We start from the raw sequence: 24,458 nt of genomic DNA on the forward strand, positions 1-24,458 counted from the left end.
GCCTCCAACACCAATTTATCCTTCTCGATGTGCAGTGCCCAAAAGTGAATGCAATTAATCCAGATAAGGCCTGAACAAGGTTCTGTGTAAGTGAAGCATCACTTTCTCACTGAAGTATCCCATTATAACAATGATGTAGATGGCAGCAGGGTTACAAAGCAGCATCAACAGGCAGAGTGGGTGCGCAAAACTGCAACAAGTGGGGTTCAAGATGGAACATTTTGCACTCATTTGTTTTGGATCCAAGAAAGGCAAATTGTAAGATTTTCTTCATTAGAGAGACTGGAAACAATGTAGGATCAAATTTATTCAGGCGTCCATGTACATTAATCACTAAAATCTAGTGCACCGGTGCAAAAAGTAATCAAAAAGCTAATAACCTTGAACTCTCTCCCTTAAAAGATCATCTGTTCCAGGTAAATTGAAAAGTTTAAAATAGAGATTGATAAGTTTTTGTTATTAGAGGTTGTTCAGCAATGGCAGGTGAGTAGAATTGAAGTACTGAAGCTAAAGGGTTTCAGGTAAGGTCACCATAGTCCTACCAAACCATAGGGTTACTGCTGTTTAGAGAGAACTGACTTGTGGGTGATTTAACCTGACGATCACCATGCCTCTCGTGAGGGGATGAGTTGAGAAGGAGGATCCTTCATGGTAACAAAATCAGAAAAAAACTCAGCAGGTGTGGCAGTATCTGTGGAATGGAAGAAGGGTCACTGGGCTCAAAATGTTAACTCTGCTTTGTCTCCACAAATGCTGCCAGACCTGCTGAGTTTTTCCAACAGTGTCTGATTTTGTTTCTGATTTCCAGCATCAGCAGTTCTTTGGTTTTTCTTTCATGGTAACCTCAGACAGTGCGGGAATTGAACCCACTATGTTGGTATTACTCTACCATGTTGGTATCACTCTGAACTGAATGGTTTCCTCCTGTTCACAATGTTCCTATGATTAATCTTGGATAACCAAGGTCACCTTCCTCGGTTTCATGTTTGATCCCTGCCACTAGAGGGTTTATCTCTTAAACCCCATTGACCTAATTTTTCTCAGGACTACTTGATGAGGTACCTGGTCAATTTCTTCCTCAGGCCATTACTCTCCTCTCTCTTTTATTGAGCTCTTGCATCTGTTGTTGAATCAAAGCCATGATGAGGTTTGAACTAAGAACAAGTGTTGGAAAAGCTCAAGGAACTAACACCTGATAAATCAGCAGGACCTGATGGCCTACATGCTAAGGTTCTAACTGCAGATGCAGTGGATATGTTGACTATGATTTTCCAAATGTAATGCAGGAAAAGCATATGGAATGCACCAAGGTTCCGGCTCAGTTATCCTTTATTCCACAGGCACCAAATATATTAGCACATTCATGGAAAAGCTAATTCTAAAGAAACAGACTCCTTACAGTGGATGGAGACAAACAAAAAACTGCAGATGCTGGAAGCCAAGGTAGGCAAGCAGGAGGCTGGAAGAACACAGCAGGCCAGGCAGCATCTGGAGGAGAGCAGCAGTCAACATTTTGGGTATTACCAGTCCTGAAGAAGGGTAATATCCAAAATATTGACTGCTCCTTTCCTCCAGAAGCTGCCTGGCCTGCTGTGTACTTCCTTACAGTGGATGGCAGTTGTTCAACACTACAGATGCAGACAAACCATTCAGAACACAACTCCTTGTCTTAAATCATCTGAGTATTGACACAATAACCTTGGAATAAAGGGGAGCAATCTTTAGTGAGGAAGAAGACAGTGGCAGTGGGTGGGTTCAAGGGTGGGTCCACGGGGAAGTGGGTAATTCAAGGGTCAGGGGGTGGTTCCAAGGGGCAGTGGGGGTGGGTTAAGGGTCAGGAGATGGTTCCAGGGAGCAGTGGGTGGGTCTAGGGGTCAGTGGGTGGGTCCAGGGAGCAGTGGGTGGGTCTATGGGTCAGTGGGTGGGTCCAGGGTGTAGTAGGTGGGTCTAAGGGTCAGTAGATGTGTCCGTCGTTGGGGGTCAAGGGACAGTGGGTTGTGTCTGTTCGGGGGGGGGCGAGGGGGCAGGGGTTGGGGGACACGTGTTAAAATTCCCGCGTTTATTCAACACGTTTCCCCTGACGTCAGGTTCGGTGTTCGTGAACGGAAGTAAGTAATTCAATTTCCGGTGGCGGTAGATCAGGGAGAAGGAAAAAAGAAAGTAAGTAAGTAAAAGACAAAGAGAGGCAGGGGGATAATTCTGAGGGAGTTTTAGTTCTTCGCATCTCGTGCTTTAGTGAATTTGGACAGCTTCATTTCTCCAGTGTAGATTTCCCTGAGAATGTTAAACTGTTAATTTGTGTCGACAGGAATGAACCCAGTGGGGAACGGGGTGGCTGGCACTGCCCTCATCGACCGCACTATCCAGATGAGGAAGGAGGCACAAGCCAGGAAGGTGATGCTGGTGTGGGGCTTGCTCAATGTAGGACTCGCTGGAATGGTCTACATGGAAATGTCAGTGGGTTTTCTTTTTTTCCTCGATTTCTGTTTCGTTTTTTTCTCCTGCGTTCAATAACTTGGGTTAAATAGAGTGAGAGTTCTCTGGCGCCTTGCACAACCAGAGGATATCCAAATGTGCTTTACAGGCATTGATGTGGTTTTCAACTGTCTTGATGTGGGAAGCGATAATCAATTTTATACGCGGCAAGCACTCGGGGAAAAAAAACACAATAACCACGTCTGTTTTAAGTAATGTAGATTTACACAACTAACTCTGACTACTTGTGCATCTCTGATTTTTATTGCTCCTCCATTTGGGGTCATACCTCCTATTGAATGCCAGCCCTCTGGAATGATGCTTGTTTGCCATACTCACTTGGCCTACCCCCTTCAGACATTCATTAAAACCTAGACTTTGGTCATCTGCCCTAACATTCCCTTGTGTGGCTGAGTGTCAAACTTAGTTTGATAATTGTCCTGCAAAGTGCTACTGGATACTTTACTCTGTCGGAGTCCCCCTGTCTGAGTTTGTATGTTTGGTTTGCAACTAATTGTACCTTTTTTATGTGAGGTGTGAATGTTTATCATTGTTTTAAAAAAAAAATGTAATTCTGCAGGACAGGCAAGTTGCTGTGCAAATTCTACAACATCAGCTACTGGCCCCTGTGGTACATTGGTGAGTAACTCTACCCTATGTGATATGTCAGCTCCAACAAATTGTCAGGATGGCTGCTCTGAATTGACACTATTGGAACTTATGGCAGGTTGGCAGGGTTTTTGTGGTGCAGTGGTAGTGTCTGTACCTCAGGCAGGATGCCCCAGTTCAAGTTCCATCTGCTCCATACGTGTGTAATAACATTTATGAACAAGTTGATGAGAAAAATAGATTTTGGAGAAAAATATTTGTAACAAATTTGAGTGCAGAAGGAGGCCACGTGGCCCATTGTTTCTGCACTGGTGCTAATCATTGTAGCATTTAGTGCAGAGGGAGGCCATTTGGTGCATGGAATGGTACCTTTGGTAAAGCTGTGCATATATTCTTATTCCCCACCAAATATTTAATTTTCCAGTAATGGTTTACTTCCCTTTTTAAGAGGCATTCTGAATTGTGGGTCCCCAACTATATCCATGTGGATGTTCCATGTCCTTACTGCTGTGTTCGTATCAACAAGTAGCATCTGGTCAGTGGCTCACAAGAGCAGAAATATTGCCTATTTTCCCTTCTGAGCAGTATTTCTGCTGAAAGCAGCCAATTCCACACTGCATTGGAACTCCATTTTTGAATTTTAAAAAATGTACTCATGGGGCATTGCTGGCTGGCTGGCATTTATTGCCTATCCCTAGTTGCCCTTGAACTGAGTGGCTTATTAGGCCATTTCAGAGAGCAGTTCAAAGTCAACCACACTGCTGTAGGTCTGGAGTCACATGTAGGCCAGACCAGGTGGTGATGGCAGGTTTCCTTTCCTGAAGCACATTAGTGAACCAACAGTCAGCAATTTCATGCTTGTCAGTAGGTTTTTAATTGCAATTCTATTTTATTGAATTCAAATTCCACTATCTGCTGTGGCAGGATTTAAATCTGGCTGCCCAGAATATTAGCTGATTTTCTGGATTAATAGTCTGGCGATAGGTCATTGTATTTGTACTCTAACTTTAAAAAGCTGCATCATGAATCCCATGCATAGACAGCCTGGATTTAGTTTAGCCTCTTCTGCTGTACATCTTGTGACTTTCCAATTTTTCTCTTTTGATCCAGAGCTTGTGCTGGTCACCTTGTTTTGCCTGAATGCTTTATTTGATTTCTGGTGTTACTTCAGGAGTGCTGTTGTCCCTGCTAACCTTGTGATGACCCCACAGCAGCAAACCCTGCTGGGAATGATGAACCCAGGTAGGTTGGGATGCAGCATCAGTGCATTGTGGAAGGAGAGAGAACCTGCAGTGATAGTTAGATGTCTCAAAGCACTTTGCTGTTTAAGCAAGGCAGCTGACCAAAATGGGACCTGTGTCTAGTCCTGCAGTAAACGTTCTACATTTTGATGGATAGAGACCTGCAGTGCTAATTTTGGGGCGGGAGAGTTGGGGGGGGAGGGGTTGGTGTTCATCTTCATCTTCCACACACCCCTGTACCTCAAAAGCTTTTTTCCTCTACTCCTATTTTGATCTTTTTAAGCTCATTGTTGTTTAATCCAGTAGAAGGAAATTAGATGTGAGGACTTTGTTCCAAAGGAGGGGTAATGGACTGAGGGCTGAGCTGATAAATGTTCTAATGCTCTGGTACCATCCAAATGAGCCTATACCATGTCATCTCCCTTGCTTTTCTGCTTTTATTTCCAGCATGCTGTCAGCTGGACAAAACTATACACAACACTTGCAGTGCAACCTCATACCAAACTAAAAGTTGTCTCCTTTCTTTTATATTCTCTGTTCCACATATTGAAGTCAAGGAGTAAAGGAATGTTAATGAAGCGAAAATGGGAGGTGAGCTGGGGCATGACGCTCAAGTAATTAACTTGGTTGAAGTTGTCTCTTTCTCTCCTCAGCGATACTGACAGCACCACAGCAGAAGCCGGCTACCCCATCCACACCCAAGAGCTCCTCACCAGGCACCGGACAGGGACAGAGTGTACTGTCTTATAGCCCTCAACGCCCACTTGGCTCCTGCCCCAAGTACAGCCCTGGCTGTATAACGGGTTTTAGTCCAAGTGGGCAGACACCTTCCCCACCAGGCAGCGGATCCTTCCCATCCTCAGTGATGTACTCAACTGGCAGCAGCTTCAATACGGTACATTTGATAGGGGTTTGGAATCTAACTGTGGGCTGCAATATTGAACTTTCATTGCTATCTTCTAAGTCTCTATCATCGGATTGTAACTGTTGGGGGAAACAGAAGCCAAATAACACGCAGCAAATTCCTGTATTATTGTGGTGATAATCAGATGATTGATTTTTGTCACAAAAGGGGCAGATATTGATCGGGACTTTGGGAGAGCTCCCTGCTCCTCCTCTTGTAGTACTTTAGCACCTTTTATTTATCAAAGAGGGTGTAGGATTAACATTTCATTTGAAGTCCTTGAGCGGTAATTTGAACACAGACTTCAGAATTGGAGGTAAGCATGCTGCCTTGTGAGCTGTGGTCCACATTGAGGAGATTTTGTCTTGATTCAACTGAACTACCCTGCTCAATCCCACGTGATTTCACATTATCTGACCCAGTGAGCAGCCCATCCCACCCAAAAGAGAGATGGAAATGAACGTGCTTTTTTAAATCCCTGGTGTTTGACAGTGAATGCATGAGGTACAGTAACTGTAATAGAATCTGATTGTGAAAATACTTTGTTTCCATTCTTTGGTTGTGTTGGCAGTATTCTGATAGCAGGTGAACATGATGCCCTTCTACCCTGACCTTCACTGCCATATGTTGTCTTTAGTAATTTGCCCACTCTTTGTTTTTTCTGGTATTCCAATTCTATTAATAACGCTGCCATCTGCTGCTAAGTTTCCAGGTTCCCAGCATTTTCAAAGGGAGTCAGTCCTGGCTAGAATAGCTTGTATTGTCTTTGAGTTTATATCCTCAAATATCAAGAGGGTCCTACGTTATGTAATTGGCTGATCTCCTCCAATGTGGTCTTCACATTGATGTGATCACAGAGTCTGAGTTAATGAAGAAGCATGTGACCAGGGCTCCAGCTCCTGCTTGTGATCTCTTAGCCCTTATCTTAAATCTGCAGATGGATTTGCTAGTGATGGTCCCATTTGAAAGTCAGACACACATTAAAGCATAAGCTGGTAATAACTGTGAAAGAGTCAGGTAATTGTTTTTAGTCCCTCAAGTCAAGCCCCTTTACTGCAGATCTGTTTCAAGTGGAATAGTATCAAGAACCATGAAATCTAGCATGGGATTCCACTCAGTTAAAGTTAGCCTTGTATATTTGTCACGATTGAATTAATTTATCTGCCTATCACAGGACAGTGTATTGGAGGGACTTTTTTTTTGTTGTTTTCCTTTCAAATTTTGCACTGATATGAACCCCTGGCAATTTTTTGTTTAAAAAGTAAAACTGGAAGAGAGTATTTCTAGTCAAAATTACTAAGAAGATTGCGACAGCTTAGATATTTTTATTTTACTTTATTTTGAAGACAGCCCAGTGTTTTTCAGCCCTGTATAGAATCATACAGTGCAGAAGAAGCCCTTTGTGCCATCTGGTCTGTACCACCAAAGCTGCACTAATCCCACCTTCTGAGGCCAGGGCAGAAGACTTTACCTTCTGAATTTCACCTTAATGTTATTGACTCTTTGACTAAGGGAAACAACTAGTTTCGATTCTGTGGTTCTCTGCGAAACAGGTCATGTTAATAAATGGAAATTGTTTTAAGAGGTGCAAATGAGGGACCAAGGATCTCCGCTGAGCCACACAGGTTGAGAAGAGTATGACAGGATGAGCAGGATGGCCTTGCATTTATGTAGCACCTTGATCGTGCGGAATCCCAAAGTGATTTACAGACAATCTCTTACTTAGAGTAATCACTGTTGTAACAGAGGTAGGTAGCTTGAAGGCTGTTGGAAATCTTGAATATTTGCTCCCACAAACAGCAATCTGATAATGTATTAAGGGACAAATATTTGCCCCTAATTTTAGTCCCTGGTCTGTCTGTCTCTATTTTGTGTAAACACTTCATCAGTTAACTCCCCAGGCTATTATCTAGCCATTTAGCTTCACTCGTATGTTCACTTGGGAATTATATTTGAACTTCCCTTTCAAAATGACTTTCAGACCTTTGTTAAAACAAACAAGTCACATTCACAAGATTGAAAACTAAAATCTATTTTACCTCTGCTTTAAAATCCAAATTCCCAAATTATCATATAAACTTTCATCAAAATGTCGCCAAGAATGGAATGAAACAAAACAAACTTCTATGGGGATAAATCATAATATGTTCAAAAGATGCAAAGATGGACTTTTGAAAACCTAATTGTTGGATATAGGTAATGTTTTTCAGCTTTGAAGTCCAAGGAAAGAATATTCAAGTAGTGCTGGTTCTTGGTTTGACATGCTGGGGATGTAAGTGGGTCAGTGGTTGTCATCAATAGGAAGAAAAGTGCAAAGGACAACTGTTTAAGACAAAGATAGAGAGAGCCGGAGACAGTGCGATTTTGTTAGTTGACCTCCTGGAAACTTTAACCTTTCCTGTTTCCCACAGGGATCTCCTTTCAGTCCTGTTCAGAATATGTCTTTGTACGGTAACAACGTTGGGAATGCAGAGAGCTCCAGCCTGAGAGCTCGATATCGTTCTGCTCCTTCTGTGTACAGTGCACCTCTCACGCGAGATGAATGCCTGACTGATATGAAGTCTCTGGAGAACTTTCTTCGCTCTGAAGAGGAGAAACATGGTCGCAGTCAGCTGGGTTAGTTGAGGCTTAACCTGTTCTTAAAATTCCATACTGTGATGTAATTTAATCGCACCAAACAGGGAGGGATTCAGATGCACAACCTCATGTTTACAGTTAAGTCCCTATTATAAGTCATTCCACTTTCACAATGATCAGTTAATGGGGCCTCTGTTCATGTTTAGCATCTGGAGTTTTGTTTTGTCAAAATTACTTTTTCACATCGGGTCTGCAGTGGAGTCCAATGATCCAGTTAGTGTCTAATAATGACCATGACCATGAATCCATTGTCGATTGTTGGAAAAACCCATTTGGTTCACTAACGTCCTTTAGGGAAGGAAACTGCCATCCTTACCTGGTCTGGCCTACATGTGACTCCAGATGCACATCAGTGTGGTTAACTCTCAACTGCCCTCTGGACAATTAGGGATGGGACTGCCTGATCAGTGATGCCCTCATCCTGTGAATGAATAATAAAAAAAATTTTGGAGTGGTCTCTTCTGTTCCCTGACCCTCCCTTCACTGTTGAGAGGAAGGTTTGGTGAGCTGGAGGTAAGTGGAAAGACTCATCAAAGTCTTTGTATCTTTTTAAAGTTATTTTAAAGTTACCTCATTTCTGAATATAGGAATTTAGCAATGCGAAGTATTTCAGTTTAGTATGTTGTTTAATTTTTTCCAGATGTCAAAGGTCTGTGGCTTAAGTACAGCTTTTACATAGTTTGTAATGAGAAGATGGAATTCATTTGACATTGTTTAATTTAAAGTTCCACTTTTCAGAAATGTAACCACAACATTGAAAGGAATTATTGTATTGAGTTCACTGGGTTAGTTTGAGTTTTGTAATTGTTGATATCTCTGGATTAGCAGGGCATAAGGATGTCATCTCTAAATAGTTGCCTAGTGATCTCTACTGCGGTGTAAGGGCATTAGGTGAGCAAGAAAAAGTTCAGGGAATTAAGAAAACCAAGGGGAAAAGGCCTTCAGGAAAGGGAGTTTGGATCTTTTAAAGAAGGCAGTATCAGCTGAAACATATAATTGCATTAGTGTGCTAATTCAGAAACTCGCATGTGCATAATTACTGATCTGCTATGTTATCACTGAATTCAGAGTGTCATATGCAAAGGCTGCACTGCGCACGTGTCGAAAAGAAGCATGATATTGAAATGGGATTAAGAGAGATGAGGGCTGGAGAGGAAAGGTGGGGTGAAAGAAAGTGTGGGTGCAAAGGCAGAGAGTGGGGAGGAGCTGCCCCCTAATCAACCACATTACCCACATTACTTCTATACAAACTAGTAACAGAAGGAGGCCATTGTTCTGCCATTCTCTATAATCCATGGCTGATCTGATAGTAGCCTCAACTCGACATAACCATTGACTGCTTTTTTAATCCAGAATCTACCTGCCCCTGCCTTAACATTATTCAGTTACCCCAGCTCCACTGCTCTCTGGGGAAATGACTTCCAAAGATACACGCCTCTGAGAGAAAATCTTCCTCATTTCAGCATTAAATGGGAGACTGTCCTGATTTTTTTTTTCTGCCTGCATTCCTGAATCCTCGGACTGGGTTTTGATTTCAAGGGTGCTCAGCTTGCTGCCTTCATGCGTAATCCATAAGATGGAGGGTGGGCAGGTGCTGGAATTGGCAGTGTGTCAAGTACATTTAAATAGTTAAGGGTCAGTTGAGCTTGTTTAAAGACCATTCGTTAAAAGCTCACCTGACCCTGATAATATTTGCTCGTGCTTAAAATATGGGTGACATATACATTTAGATTGGAACAGGCTGCCTGTTTTAAACACCTGTGTGAATAAAGGTGAAAAGGATAAATCATCTGATTCAGGGAGTGCCCTGTCCCTGGGCAATAGGGCCCTTCCCACACTAAAGCCTCAGAGCCTGCTTTCCTGGGACAGCCATACCGCTGTTTAGACATCTTCCTACTCTGACGATGCTCATTACCAGAGCTTTAGAGCTGCGGATTTAATCAGATTGATTAAATCCGCAAAATGGGACTTCCTGCCGAGTGGCAATTTAAAAGTGACAGTAGGCAATTTAGGCCACCAGTAGCATGATCGGCTGTGGTGTGGGCTTCTCAGTCAGCTTCCTGCTGATTTTCCTTCCAGGGTGGGTGAGCTGTATGCCTGCACCTCCACAAGCAGGAGTGTCATTTTGGCACACTTTTTTTTGTCAAATCCCTCATAAAATCATGTTTCAGATATTTTCTAAGCAACCTGTTCAGATGTTATTACCCACTTTTGGAGCAAGTGGGACTTGAACCCAGGTCTCCTACCTCAGAGGTAGGGACACTACCACAGCACCACAAGAGCCCTAAGATCATCTTTCACTTTTTTCTAAACCCCATTGTCTCAGGTACAGTTTGCCCAACCTTTTCTTATCAGATAAACCACTCCTTAATCCTGGGTGTCAGTGGAATGAACCTTCTGAGCTGCCTCTAACACATTTACGTTCTTCCTTAAATGCAAGGACTAAAACTATACACTGTACTCCAGATTGGCCTATCCAAAATTCTATACAACTGTAGCAAAGCATGTCTTGTTTATATTTCATTCCTCGCAATAAAGTATAACATTCAATATGATTTGAATGTCAATTTTGTAATTAAGTAATGTGTTGTTTTTCAATTCTTCTGCAAAGAGATCAAGTTCACATTTTCCCGCATGGTACACGGTCTGCTAAGTTTTTGCACACTCACTTAGCTTATGTAAGCACTTTTGTAGATTCTTTACGTCCTCTTCTCAATTTGCCTCATACCCATCTTTGGCATTATCAGTATTTCAATGATATATCATGGAGCATTCCCCCATCATTCAGTAAAGTGAGAGAAAAGGAAGAACAAAGACTTAGTTGAACTGGTCAACTTCAAAGTGAAGAGGAACTCTGAACTTCAAAAAGTTCTTTGAATTCAATATTATAATTTAAGGTTATAACATTTTTAGAAATTAGGGCAGTGTCTAGGCTGTGAAAGTGCAGCTGGACCTCAGCTCAAATTGGTCTGGGTCAAATGGTCAAAGATTGACTATTATGGGAAATTGGATGATTTCACTTTCCAACACTCCATGTGTTTTAATATATTTGCATTTATTTCATGCATACGCAGGAACACCAGAATGTACGTCCAGTAGCAGCAGTCCTACCTCCTTTTGGAACTACAGCCGAACCACAGGTGACTATGCACAGTCACTACGCAAGTTCCAGTACCAGCTTGCCAGCCGTTCACAGGCCCCATCTGCCCACAAGGATGACACTGATCTGGGCTCCAAATTACTTGCAGAAGAGGTGTGCCATAATTTCTAGATGTTTGCATTTAACTTTAGTCTGGCCAGATGGCAGGTCCTTATCAATAACCTTGCCGTTATTCAGGGATGAATGATCTTTTTTCTGTATTGGGCTTTACTTTTTTGGCTGTAGCTGAAGATGTTGGCATTTGGGCCAGTTGTTTTGCGATTGCAGCATGTGGTTAGTATCCCTGTGCACTGTGTTGTAAAATGTTAACTGGGACATTAAATCAGTTCAGTCACACGCATTCAGCATGCTATAAGCATGATGTGCTTAGTCTGATTTTAGGTCAGTTATGTGGTGTGCTTCCAGAGCTGGCAATCTGTGCTGTATTCTCAGCCTTTTGACAGTAGTGATTTCTGCTTTCATGTTACATAGAAGCTACGGTGAGCAGACAGGCCACTGGGCCCAATCAACTCTTGTGGAGCAGTTAGGAAGAATGCTTAGAAATGTTTTTCACCTGAGATTCCAATTCAACTTAAATTGTAATTGACTGAAATTTAACAAGAGGGGCAGTTTTCCCTTCTGTAAATAATGAGTTAGCAAATCTATTTTGCTTTTCTCTGACCAACATTCCACTGCATAAAGGCTCATTTAAAGATCATTGCGCTCTTTCACATTCTTTCATTTCCGTTCACGTAAAAAATGAATACACAACCCTCCTACTGACTCAATGTGTAAATGGTGGCAGGCTATCTATGGAGTAGGATATGTGCCTCAACATCTTTGACTTGTTTTAGCTCCATTTTCCCTTGATACACTTGTCCAGTTTAAAAAAAACTGTCCTCCTCAGCCTTGTTCAGAATGGGAAAGAGGGTAGGCAGGAGAACGGAAGAGCACTGAACAGAATAATCTGCCAAACGTGGGGTTTGTAGCTCACCATCCAGTGGATGGCTGTACAGGTGGAGGGGGTACCCTGGATTAGAACCCCAATTGGTGACTATGTCATAGGTTAAATAGGAAACAGTGTGGTGCTTTTGTACTCCTGATTGCTACCCAGCAGCCCCTGTGGGAGAGTGTCATTGCTTGGGTGCCTCATGTGAATGGGGCTTGGCTTCAATGATGCTACTTTCCCCTAGTGCCTAAAAATCTATCTGGCTGTGGACAGGATTGCTTTTTAGTTCTGGACGCTACTGCCACTCAACCAGTTTCAATTGTGGAGACGAGAAAGGAGTTGGAATTTGTTGTGAGGAGTGGAATTGACCATAACTTGAATGTTGTTCCTGTACCTTTATAGGTATGGATTAGGCTGAACATGAATCGGCAGCAGTTGGACCTCCTTGATTCCTGGACAGCCAACCTGAGGAATGTAAGTGACTGGTCAGGGTGGTTCATGATTTGCTCATTGGAGCTAATGGCCCTAGTTAGGCCTCTGCAGCCAACAGATAAATTCAAGTCAAAGGATCTAATTTGGCCAATCTTCCCTGTTTGTCACAGCACTACTCTATGTCCCCAACACTATGTTGAGCTGCTTCATAAAGGACTCTAGTTTGATTGCAGTTAAATTAGGTTTTTTGGAGGGGTAAAGGTGCATTCCCTAACTTATAATAGTCCCCAACGCTTATGATGGGTGTTGATGAGATTACCTGCTGTGTATAGGTCAGTATCTTACCTGAAATGTTTAGAAATCTAAATAAGTCACAGGCAGAATCTTTATGCTTGATTATGATGATAGCAAATAGTCAGTGTCGTTTACCCAGTGCCTATGAAAAGTGTAGGTGGTAATGGTAGCTGGATCTTCAATATATGTGGAGTGTAGTCCCGGCTCTTTCCTCTCCAGTTAAAGGCACGTCTTCTGATTTCAATTGCTGTCAAGAGCAGATGGAGAAATAGGAATGTCCCAAGTTGAGTACTTTGACAATGTCTGTCAGCAGGATGTAATTCTGATTTAGGGAAGAATGTAGGACTGAGGAAGCTGTGGCCTGTCCCATGTTTATTTCAATATGCACTTCTGATTTCTGTTCCTCTAGAATACTCCTCAATTAATACACCCAAAAGCCTAATTTTTGCAGACTTTCCTTATTAACTTCATAATATTTAGATGTTAGTAAATATTAAATGTAGACAGATCTACTTCCAGAAAGACTTTCAGGAGTACATAGATTCTAGCTAGAGTCACAGGTCTGGATATAATTGGTATACTCGATGTGGAACTTTACTTAGCTGAATCCTGCACTCAGTGAATTATCAGAAGTAGTTCCTGGTGATGAAAGTTGGCTTTTTGTGTAACTGAGTATGGTAACAGTAGATGCCAATTTGTACAAGATGTGGGAGAGTTTACTAGTTTGTCGCCATTGGATATTTGAGCCTCTTTCATCCTGGTTCCCTGCTTTTGCTGTATATTCTGTTTATGTATATGTATATTCTGTTACCCATATGTGTGTCATTTAAACTTTGGTGTTTTGGGTCAGATTGCTCCACATTTGATTAACACTGTGCAGAAATATTTGCATGACTCGCTTTTATTTGATGTAACTCAGACTGATTGTGCTGTCTTATATCTTCTCTATATGTAGTGGATCAATGAAACGATTTTGAATCGTTTGGTCAGTGAGATTGACGGTGTGAACACACAGCTAAGAAGATTGGGATGTCCTGAGCTGCAAGTAGGAGGTAGGCATGTTGTATAAGGATTTAACTACCCCATGACTTGCCATCTTTAAGCAGCAAATAGTTGAACCATACAACTCGAGATCCCATGATCCTTTCCTGGTCTATCTTGAGTTTGCTGATGTTGGCCAGGATGGTCAGAGGGCTATGAGAACTGTCTTCAGTGACCTGTGGGGTTTGAGGAAACATGAACCTTTTGACTAGTTTACTCCATGTATTTGCCAGATATGTGACTACATAAATGCCTCCATGCAGCATTACTTTTTTTTTTGATTATGATAGAGTGAGATAAAATGTGTCTGTGCTGGGGGATGTTGTTTTGGCCTTTGTTCAGTACTTCTCCTTTTTCTTTCTTAATTCCCTATGCAGCAATCAAAATCAATGTTAGGACTAAAGACAGAAATTGATGGAAAAACTCTGCAAGTCTGGCAGCATCTGTGGAAGAAAAGGTAGAGTTAGAGTTAATGTTTCAGGTCCAGCAACCCCTCTTCAGAACTGGACCTGAAACATTAACTCTAACTCTACCTTTTCTTCCATAGATGCTGCCAGACCTGCTGAGCTTTTCCAGCAATTTTTGATTTTGTTTCAGATTTCCAGCATCTGCAGTTGCTTGATTTTTTTTTTTTTTTTTGGATGTTAGGATTATAGGCAGAAAATGCCTTGCTGCTCCCTGACACACACATTGTAGTGTGTTGTCTCTCTATGCTTCCTGATGCCCTTTATGTAGGAATTCCAGGTGTGTGCTGTATCTCCCTGCTCTCTGACACACTTGGTTTTAAGCAGTGGTACAGGAGCTTCTGGGTTTGAGAATTTTAAGTTGTATCCTAAGTAAACTCCTAATGGTTGACTAGATTATCGTTTTCTCTTTCCTCAGAGACCAGTATCAGCAGTCTAAGGCAAGCAGCTCTGGTCAGAGCTCCCCAGATTCCAACTTTAAATATAGTTGTTCAGTACTTGGACATCACTTCAAACCAAGAATATCTAGTGGAGAGGATCAAAGGTGAGGATTTCCCTTTCAACTGTTTTACTCAGTTCACTTACAGAACTGTTATAATGCAAAAGGAGGCCAGTTGTCTCTACAGGATCTCCAATGAGAATTATGACTTTGTGCCATTTGCCTGCCTTTCCTCTATACCCTTGTCTTGATGTACATATCATCCAGTACTGTATGGAATGTGTCGATTGGCTCAGCCCACTGCTGCCACCAGCTGCCATCTCCATCCCCACCCACCCGCAACCACAAACAAAACCTTTGTCATCTTCTGCTACCCAGTCCAGACCAAAACCGCTCATTGTGTGAACAAATATGTTCTCTGATCACATTGGATACGTTTGCATATCATTCTAACTATATGCTGTCTTGGCCTCATGTGTAGGACTTGTTTCTATCTACTCTATCCATGCCCCCATAATTGAGAGCTTCCATCAAATCGCTTAGCTGCCTTATCTCCAAGCAGAACAGTCTTGACCTCTCCAATCTATCCCCAACTGAAATTTCTTACCCCTGGAACTATTTTTGTAAATTTCTTCTGCACTCTAATGTATTCTATACATTGTGCTTTCACAGTGTTTCACATTTGGTCTTGCCAGTCACTTGTAACTTCACTATAACTTTTTTGCTCTTGTGCTCTATGTCCCTATTAATAAAGTCCAGGATACTATATACTTTATTAACTGCCGTCCACCTGTCCTGTCACTTTAAATGATCTTTGCAAATATGCATTCAAGTCCCTCTGCTCTGCACCTATTTGAGTATTATAACCCCTATTTCATGTTATTATCAAAATGCATCCCCTCACACTTCTTTGAACTTCATTTGCCACCCATCTACCCACTCCCCAGATTTTGGAGGTCTAAAATGTCATCCTCACTGTTTACAATGCTTCCAAGTTTCGTATCATCTACAAACTTTGAAATTACCCTCTGTGCACGCAGATCTAAATCATTAATGTATGTCAGGAAAGGTAAGGGTTCCAATATTGATCCCTGAGGAAACTATTCCTTGGTCCTAACACAGTTCTGCCACAGATGATTGGGGAAATGTTGTGGAGGGCAGGGAGTTTGAAATGACTGAAGCATCTCTAGCCATGCTACTTTCTTCATTAGTCATCTGTATTGAAGCTCAGGATCCCTATTTAAATGGCTTGGTTTATTGCAGAACTTGCACATGGTGGTTGTATGAGCTCCTTCCGTTGGAATGGAGGAGGAGAGTACAAATCTAGAAAATGGGACACAGACCTTCCCACTGACTCTGCGGTGAGTACCAAAACAAGAAGGGGGCTAAGCTTTTCTTGTGCATATTTGATATCTTTAGCACTGAGTTTCCCTATGTAGGTTTGTTAATTAGCAGAACTGAGCAACTAGTGGGGGCATAAGCAAGAATTGATACCTTTTTTGATTTGTTTTCTTCTCTGATGCTTAGTAAGGACTGCTCCTCTAGTGGCTGATTTAGGAAACTTGCTATTTTGTTGGGATTGGGAGGGCTTAGGGTTTGTAGTTGAACTGATGACATCTTTTAAATTACATCATCCTACTCATTGAACTATCCGCTGAATGTGTGTGTGATAGGATACAAAAGTAGCAACACCTTCAGTGTCTTTTGATTAGGAGGAGGACCTCTAAGGATGGATTTTCAGAATGTTTAAAAAGGAAGCAAGAGAAAATGAAGTGAAGAAACTTAGAACAGAAATTTCAGTGAATTCAGCTGAGTTGCCAATGATTGAGTGAAGTAATGAACAGGAGATAAGGAACAAATGGTATGGTACTAGGTATAAAACTGGAGGAATTTGCAAATAAAGCTGTTGATGCTTTTTTACAATGAGGTTCACTGTATGTTTTTCCTCCAGTTAAAATCTCACGTGGAGCCTATAGACTAGTTGTGCTGAATGGTCTGTTATCTGCACTGTATATTCTAAGTAAGATTTAGTTATTAAGTAACTTGCATTTTTATAGCACCTTTTGTGACCGCAGCATCCTAGTGTGACTTACAACTAGTGAAGTGTAGTCTCTGTGGTGAGATTTACATACAAGCTATCAAAAAGACCAATTAAATAATGACCAGTTTACTTCTGTTCTGTTGTTTGAGCAACCACCGGAGAACACTCCTGCTGCTCTTTTGAAAGAGTGCCACAGGATCTCTTTTTTATTTATACAAGAAGCTTGAAAATTTTAAAGTGTGACCCAAAAGGTGAAACCTTTTGACACTGCAGCACTTTCATTCATGGTGCTGAAGTGCTGGCTGGGACTTTTGTGTTCAGGTCTTTGCACTGGGTCTTGTGTACACAACCTTCTAGCTTGTAGAGACAGCTATTTCTAAGCCAGTCTATATAGCAGCGTTACAAACCCATTAGAACGTTTAGTGTTGATGTACTGACCCAAAGTGCGTTAACAAAGTCACCAGTTCAAACCCAGTTGTGTCCACCTGAAGAACAGATTTTCTAATTCAGTCTGAGTTAATTAATTCTCACTTTTTCCCCTGTTTATCCCTCTATTTAATTAGAGAAGGATCGATGACATAATATCAGCTAATCTGAACCAGGGTAAATAGTTGCCGATGTACAGTTAACATTTAAGACCAGCTCTGAAGATGGTGGGGGGAGAGAGAATATTGGTCACTATTTCTACTCCTGTTTCTTATTCATTTGAATCCTGCCAGGAGGGTATGGACATCTTACAGGGCTGTTAACACTGATATTTCAGAACCATCAAAATAAACTAAAATACGGAACTGTGGATGCTAGAGATCTGAAACAAATACAGAAATTGCTAGAAATCTTAGCAGGTTTGACAGCATTTGTGGGAAGAAAGCAGTTAACGATTCAAATCTGGTGACTTCAGAACTGCTATCTGCTAACAGTTCTCATGACAAGACAGTGGACTCGAATGTTAACTTTGCTTTCTTTCCACAGATGCTGCCAGACTTTTAGTTTCGCCAGCAATTTCTGATCTACCAGAATCGCTGGAGTAAGAAGCCAGGTTTGTCCCCTAAAAGCCGAGATGATTGAGGGGTGAATTTTGACGCTTGCAACATCATCCCAGATCTTGATGGAAGTTTTTTAAAAAAACGGCTGTTTCCTGGATTATAGCTAGTGGACACAAGTTTAATATAATTGAAGGGGAGAAATCAGTGGGAGATGCTGTGTGGGTGGGTGATGGGAACTTAATGAGTTGCTTTGATCAAGAGTGCACTGTCTGAAAGGAAATTTCATGCAGATTCATGAGACCCTTTCAAACGTTAGTTGGATAGCTATTTGGAGGAATAATTTGCAAAACTGGGGAGAGAGCAGGGCAAGTGTGACAACACAGGTATTCTTTTGAAGGGCTGAAGCTCTGGATTGTAATTCTGACTGTCACAAGCACTTCCATTGGGGTTCTCTGGGCAGTAATTGGTTGCAACCCTGACTGATCTCTCCTTCCTGAATCAGGAGTTGACTCTCATTGAACAGATCTGACTGAAAACCAAAAATCTTCGTAGTGTCTGTGGCTCCTCTTTTCACTGGATATTTGAATCTACTAGAGGCAATCTTGTGTTATCCTGAGTGTCAACTTTACTGTATCTGCATACAGTATGCTGCAGTCTAACTTGCACTTGTTTTCTATGCTGCATAGGGACAGTGGGGCAGCCCTTTCTCATATGTTTGTTGATTTCTTCTTTCAGATGATAATGCATATGTTCTGCACTTATCTTGACTCCAGGCTGCCTCCACATCCCAAGTACCCTGATGGGAAAACTTTCACCTCCCAGCATTTCATTCAGACTCCAGATAAACCAGGTACTTACCTGCAGCTGATTCCTATATACTAGCAACACTGCTAGTTGAACTTCTGCGTAATAATTTTCATGTTTCCAGCTGTACTTTGCATGGCATTATGTAGAACAGCACAGAAATAGGCTGTTTGACAACAACGTGCTGTTATAATATGCAGCTGGCTTATCTGTTGTTAAGTTGATAAATGTGATAGTGTGATCCCACAAGTGACAACAGGTGGAATGATGAGTTGATTTGTTTGAGGGAGGAATGTAGATCAGGACATCAGGAAAACTTACTTTGATTAGCACAAATGAATCTGAATGTATAGAAAAGATTCTGCTTCAAAGTTATGTAAAAGATGATGCCCCGAACAACCAATGTATTGCTTCCTCAGTATTGCAGGAGATGTCAGCCTGAATTAGATGTTCAGACCCTGCAATGGGCCTTAGCCTCAGGTATGTGCTTTGAGCCCACCTTAAGCTGTGTGTAGTTAATTATTAGCAATAATTTTCCCATTGTAGCTTGTGTTGTAAAAAGAAACAGCTAGCTATACACTTGTGGTTAATTATTTTTCTGGTTGCAAATTCTCTTTGCAGATATCACAAATGAGCATTTGTTTTGTATACATCAAAGCAACATCAATCCTCCCCACTACCAGCTGATCTACCACGGACAGGTGTATAATTTGCCGAAGGTACCCAAAAGATAGTCTCCTGAATTGAAAAAACAACTTTACTGCTCTTGAGCCCTGTCTGGGGATGCAATAAAGGAAACAAAGGTTTACATGTATATAGTGGCTTTCCCATCCTCCTTGTGTTGTCACCACTTCCCAATCGTGGATTTTTTTTTTTTGAACTTGAGAAACCCATAGCTCTGTGTTTGCAAAGGAGGATAACACACAGGCAGCAGTCTGATGAATGATTGGCTAATGCTGATGTGACTGCCAGGAGAACTTTCTGCTCCTCTTAGTGCCACACAGACAGACTCAGCCTGTTGTTAGCAGAGTTCCCTGAGGAAAGTACAGAAGTATCAGCGTGTATTACAAACTCCAGTCTGCTGTTACTAGACTTAAGCCTTCATTACTTTGGTATCATGTCACTCCTGAACCGCAAACCTCCAAAGTGGGTCCTTAGTTTGGTTCAGCATTGTTGGAGGAGTGAAACTGCTGTTACTAAAGATTAAAAAGAGAGTCTTGTGTTTATACAGCACTTTTTATGACCTTTTGGACATCCCAAAGCACTTTGTAATCACTAAAGTCATTTTAAAGTGTTGTAACAGTGGGGATGGTGATGTATTAGTCACCTCACTGGACTAGTAATCTGGGGGTCCAAGCTAATGCTTTGGGGCACAAGTTCAAATTTCAGTTGTGGCTGTTGGTGAAATTTGAATTCGGCTCAAATTTGGAATTGAACACAAGTCTCAGTATTGGTGACTATGAAACTGTCTCTTTTTGCCTTTTATTCTTTCATTTCTTACTTTACAAAAATATTATTTCATTGAAAGCGGATGTCACTGGCAAGGCTAATATTTGTTGCCCCTCCCTAATTGCTCTTTAACAGAGTGGCTAGCTAGGCTACATGTCATAAACTCAACAGGTTCACTTGTGTCTTTTTGGGAAGGAGATTTGGCATCCTTACCTCATCTGGCCTACATGTGACACTAGATCCATAGCAATGTGGTTAACTCTTAACTGCTGTCTGAAATAATCTAGTGAGATATTCAGTGAAATAACAATCGGGGATGCTGGCCTTGTCAGTAATGCCCACATCCCGTGAAATAATAATTTTGTAAAGTAGGAAATGAGTGTAGCAAGATTCCACAAATAGCGATGTGATAATGACCACACAATTAATTTTGTGTGTTGGTTGGGGGATAATTATTGGTCAGGACTTCAGGTAAAACTTCCTGTTCCTCTTGGAAATAATGTCCCAAGATCCACCTGTGGGGACAGTTGAAGAATAAGTTTAATGTCTTAATTTAAAATAGAATATGTTTTATGTTCCAACTTGGAATGATTTTTCATTTTGCAGGACAGGAGCAACATGTTTCACACCATTCTGATGTTTTTATACATAATTAAAACGAAGGAGTCAGGAATGTTGGGGTATGTGGTTATTTCAGAATTCTCTAACTCTCTTGTTTGATCTCTCCTTAAATCATTTAGTAATTTGGTAGATAATTGAGTTTTGAAACTGCTTTATTTTGTTGCATTTGAAAAGATGACCACTTGCAATCTATCAAAAAATAAAAATCTCCACTCCAACCTTGATTTTCCAAATGACTTGACTGAAAGTTCTGAATACCCACAAAGCGGGAAATGAAGACATGCCAAGTTCTCTCATACAAACATTGACTTAGAAGCTAGAAGCAGGAGTAGGCCACTTCAGCCCTTCTGCTCCGTCATTCAGTATGATCATGATTGTACCAAAATGCCATATTCACACCTTCTCCCCATACCCCTTGATGCCTTTAAAATCTAAAAATTAATCTATCTCTTGACTGTATTCAGTGCCCTCCTAAGACTGATCCCAGCTTCCAGCAATTCTGTGAACAAAGTCGGGGAAGATGTGTGTGTGGCAGAGATCCTCAGATCAGTGCAAAATTTACTTTCCAGTTCCCTTCACCCGCTCCAATACGTGAGATCTTTGCGCACAGAATGGTGACAGTCTGGCAAGCAAGGCCACAGTCCTGCATTCCTACATAGCCTGGTGAACTTTGATACTGAATCCATTTAAAGTATTTTTAAACTTCATGAAGATGTTTATTTTTCACATTACCTCCATGTATGTGAGCTGTATGTCTGAGACTTCGTCCCCTGATTTTTTTCACTTCTCCCTCCTGTTTTCCTCCTCCTCCCATAGGCTGTCTGATTTTGTTCAGAGTTTGGAATAATATTATAAGTAAAATGGTTAAATTGAGGGCAGGTAGCTTAAACTTTTCAGGTGAGCTGAACAGTAACCATAGATGAATGGAAGGAGGCATTGTAGCTAAACTGCTCTGTGCTGACAATAATACACTGGGACTTGCCAGTCTCAGTGGTAATTGGTTATGAGTCAGGATTGTGTCCCCTTCCCAGCCAATCTGTTTGCAGCACTCTGCACAGCTGCCCAGCTCAGATCAGTTAATGTAACACAGAAGATGGTCAGGGATTTCTTAGTCTGTGTGGAATTTGATACAAAAAAAGGAGCATTTACCCAGTTAGCCACCAGGTGGCTTTCAGGGCTGGTTAATTGGATTGGTATATCTTTCCACAAAGTGCTTCTGTTCAGTTAGTCATTAGTTGGAAGAATAAACAAAGTCTGCTCTCTTCTAAATGAATGAAGTTTGTCTGCTTGTATGACTTGGCAGCTGGGAAGAACTGTAATAAAGGGTCTGGCATTCACTTGTGTCCTTCATGCTCTCTGTCACCAAAGATTTCTCAACCTTTTCAGATGCAGCAGTCAATATGTGCACAACAAGCTCATGCCATCCACAAAATAGATGCGACCAGATAATTTTGAATTTGGTAACTGTATGGTTGTGGGTGGAGTGCCAAATGGGACAACAGCAGAACCACCTACAAGATACTATCTCCTAATGCGTTACTTTCTCAGTTCTCTATTGGGCTATCAGCCTAGCTAACATTATATGCATTCCTTCATAAGGGCAGCCTGTTCTGGAGTTGATTAATAGGGTAATGTATCCTGGAATCAATTCTTTGCCCAGGCACTGAAAAGAACACTTTTTTTTATAAAAAAAAAACAAAAATCCCCAGCCCAAAAAATTAATTGCTTATAAATTGTCCTTTTGAACATATTAGAGTGTATTAGTATGAACAGTGTATATTTAAGTTATTTTTTTCTTTTACAGGAGAGTGAATCTGGGCTTGTCTGGAGTGAATGTTCTTTGGATTTTTGGAGAGTAAAGAACAATTGCCAGGAGATATAACTGCGAATATGTATTTGATTTGTAGAAAAGTTGAACAGATTCAGGATTTTGGTCCCTCGCTTCACTCCTACAACCCCCATCCCACACCACACCATCTCTCTCTTCTTGATCTTTCTTATACTGACAACTGGCAGAAATGTGGGGTCCTGGACCAGAAACTCTGAAGCCAACATTACATTTTGCCCTGTGACTCTGCTGAGGATGTGTGCTCACTGAATATCTGTTTGGCTGCCATGCAGCTGCTTCAATACTGAGAGAGTTAATTTTAATTTTTCAAAACTAAAGCTTTTATCTTTTCTAATGTTTGAAGGAAAAGACTCCTTTTATAATAACCAGTGGAAGTGTGTAATTTTTCATACTCTTCGAAGCATTATGTGAAGTAGCAAAATACTGCTGTACTTCTTATGAAAGAAGACCATCAACTCCTGTCAGCTTTGGTATTTCTGTTCGGGCAAAGGAACTGTCATTCAGAGCATCTGAGGGTGGGAGAGACAGAACTTGTGTTTTCTTTACTGCTCTATAAATACACAGCTGGAATAATGGTACCACTGCCCTGGGTCATGTCACTAATCTTGTTCTGTTTTTAGTTTAATGATGTTAACACAAACCCATGTGAACAGCCTGGATACAAGTACTGTAGGAATCATTTGAGATGATGGGACAAGTTGTCAAAAGACATAACCTGTTTCCATTTATAAATATCTAAGAATGAAAGTAAGCAAAAACAAAAGGCTGATCAGTTTTACTAGGGAACTGATGAGAAAAGGTAAATAGTTAATGCAAACTCAGCTCTGTAATCATTTCAAACTGTCGTGATGAATGTAATTAACTGTACTGTAAGGGTCCTATGAATTCAATGTGGGCTGCCTCAGGCTACTCCCAGTAGGTCTGATTTGCCAGTGCAGAACTTGTCCTCTCCACTTCAAGGGTGTTGGTTTTGTGAGGAGTGGTTCATCGGTGTTGCTGAAGACTTCCGTCACTCCCTAAAATGAAAAACAATTTACTCTGAGACAAGTCTAGAAAGTGCTGGACCTACACCTCAGAATCGAGGCTTGCATTAAAGTGAGTTGCTCTATTTAAAGAAGGCTTGTGCCCTTCCCTCCTGTCCATGTTGAGCAGCACTTCCCTGATTAGTTGAAGCATTGGAATGGCTGATAAAAGCAAAATAGTGTGGATGGTGGAGATCTGAAATAAAAACAAACTGCTGAAGAAATCTGCAGGTCTGGCAGCATCTATGAGGAGAGAACGTGTTAAAATTTTGAGTCCACTGTCTCAATGGAAGGAGGGTGGAATAGAATAGTATTTACACTGTTGACCAAGGGAGAGGAGGAACGAGTGGAACAGAGTGTGAAATTGTTTTGGTCACACCCCCACACACCCCCACGCTGGACTGACAGCATTTTGTTACAGCCAAGATGCTCAGTTGCAAGTTGACTGAGCATGAATGGGATTGGGTCCTCGAACTACTTCTCACTGCCCACCTTTGAGTCCTCCACAGTCCTGAATGAAGTATGAAGAGCTGACGGATGCCTGTGGAATTTATATTTGGCATTGGTGCCCTCCTGAAGAGATATTAAAAGGTGATTGTTAGTCATTCAAAGTGGCCATGGAAGAGCCTAGTGCAGAATATGGGAAAAATATTTCTGGTATGACAGTGGACGCTACTGAGATTGTGACTGAGGAGCAAAGTGGAACTTTATATTTATCCTAGTCATGTCGGATCTAGGAGATTCGGATGGGGCGCTCAACATTACTGTGTATCTAATGGTGTAGCTGTTAAGTGTGGCTGGATAACATAGTATTAGATTTGATACTGCTAGCAATCTCTTCAAGACAAATGCTGTCTTTATTTTTCTAAAGGGATGTGAAAGCGGAATTGAAATATGGGATCCATTGATTTTGGGGCACTGCAGATACTCACTTTGGAATTTTATAATGTAATGGAACCATCCTGATTTCTCCCTCGTGTAATTAGCTCACAGCTTTGCAATAATTTGCAGATATTCATATGTCTGTCCTCCTCAGTTTCTTCTCCTGCATTTAATTGAAGC

At 41.4% G+C, this 24,458-nt stretch overlaps 1 protein-coding gene across 6 annotated transcripts; it reads left to right on the forward strand.

Moving 5' to 3' along the window:
* The first annotated feature begins 1,974 nt into the window (after positions 1-1,974).
* On the forward strand, positions 1,975-23,620 carry tmem209 (transmembrane protein 209). Of its 6 annotated transcripts, none has more exons than XM_048610076.1 (15): positions 1,975-2,108; positions 2,309-2,453; positions 3,056-3,114; positions 4,195-4,326; positions 4,979-5,220; positions 7,641-7,845; positions 10,941-11,119; positions 12,357-12,428; positions 13,636-13,732; positions 14,604-14,729; positions 15,888-15,985; positions 18,387-18,501; positions 19,077-19,174; positions 20,511-20,584; positions 22,330-23,620. In XM_048610076.1, the coding sequence occupies exons 2-15, from the start codon at positions 2,311-2,313 to the stop codon at positions 22,382-22,384; spliced, it is 1,695 nt and encodes a 564-aa protein (XP_048466033.1). In that variant the 5' UTR covers positions 1,975-2,108; positions 2,309-2,310; the 3' UTR covers positions 22,385-23,620. The 6 variants fall into 6 exon arrangements, 5 of the variants coding, with proteins under 5 accessions (XP_048466033.1, XP_048466031.1, XP_048466034.1 ...); XR_007264437.1 differs by having other exon boundaries at positions 2,077-2,160; positions 19,077-19,258; positions 22,330-22,400; XM_048610074.1 differs by having other exon boundaries at positions 2,077-2,160.
* Positions 23,621-24,458: the final 838 nt, after the last annotated feature.

The sequence above is a fragment of the Rhincodon typus genome, chromosome 22 (assembly GCF_021869965.1).
Source record: "Rhincodon typus isolate 14 chromosome 22, sRhiTyp1.1, whole genome shotgun sequence".
In the NCBI taxonomy this organism is placed as follows: domain Eukaryota; kingdom Metazoa; phylum Chordata; class Chondrichthyes; order Orectolobiformes; family Rhincodontidae; genus Rhincodon; species Rhincodon typus.

Coding starts and splice junctions, on each gene's coding strand:
- tmem209 (XM_048610076.1), top strand. CDS start 2,311: ATGAACCCAGTGGGGAACGGGGTGGCTGGCACTGCCCTCATCGACCGC. Junction 3,115..4,194: donor CTGGCCCCTGTGGTACATTG/GTGAGTAACTCT, acceptor CTTTTGATCCAG/AGCTTGTGCTGGTCACCTTG. Junction 14,730..15,887: donor TCTAGTGGAGAGGATCAAAG/GTGAGGATTTCC, acceptor GGTTTATTGCAG/AACTTGCACATGGTGGTTGT.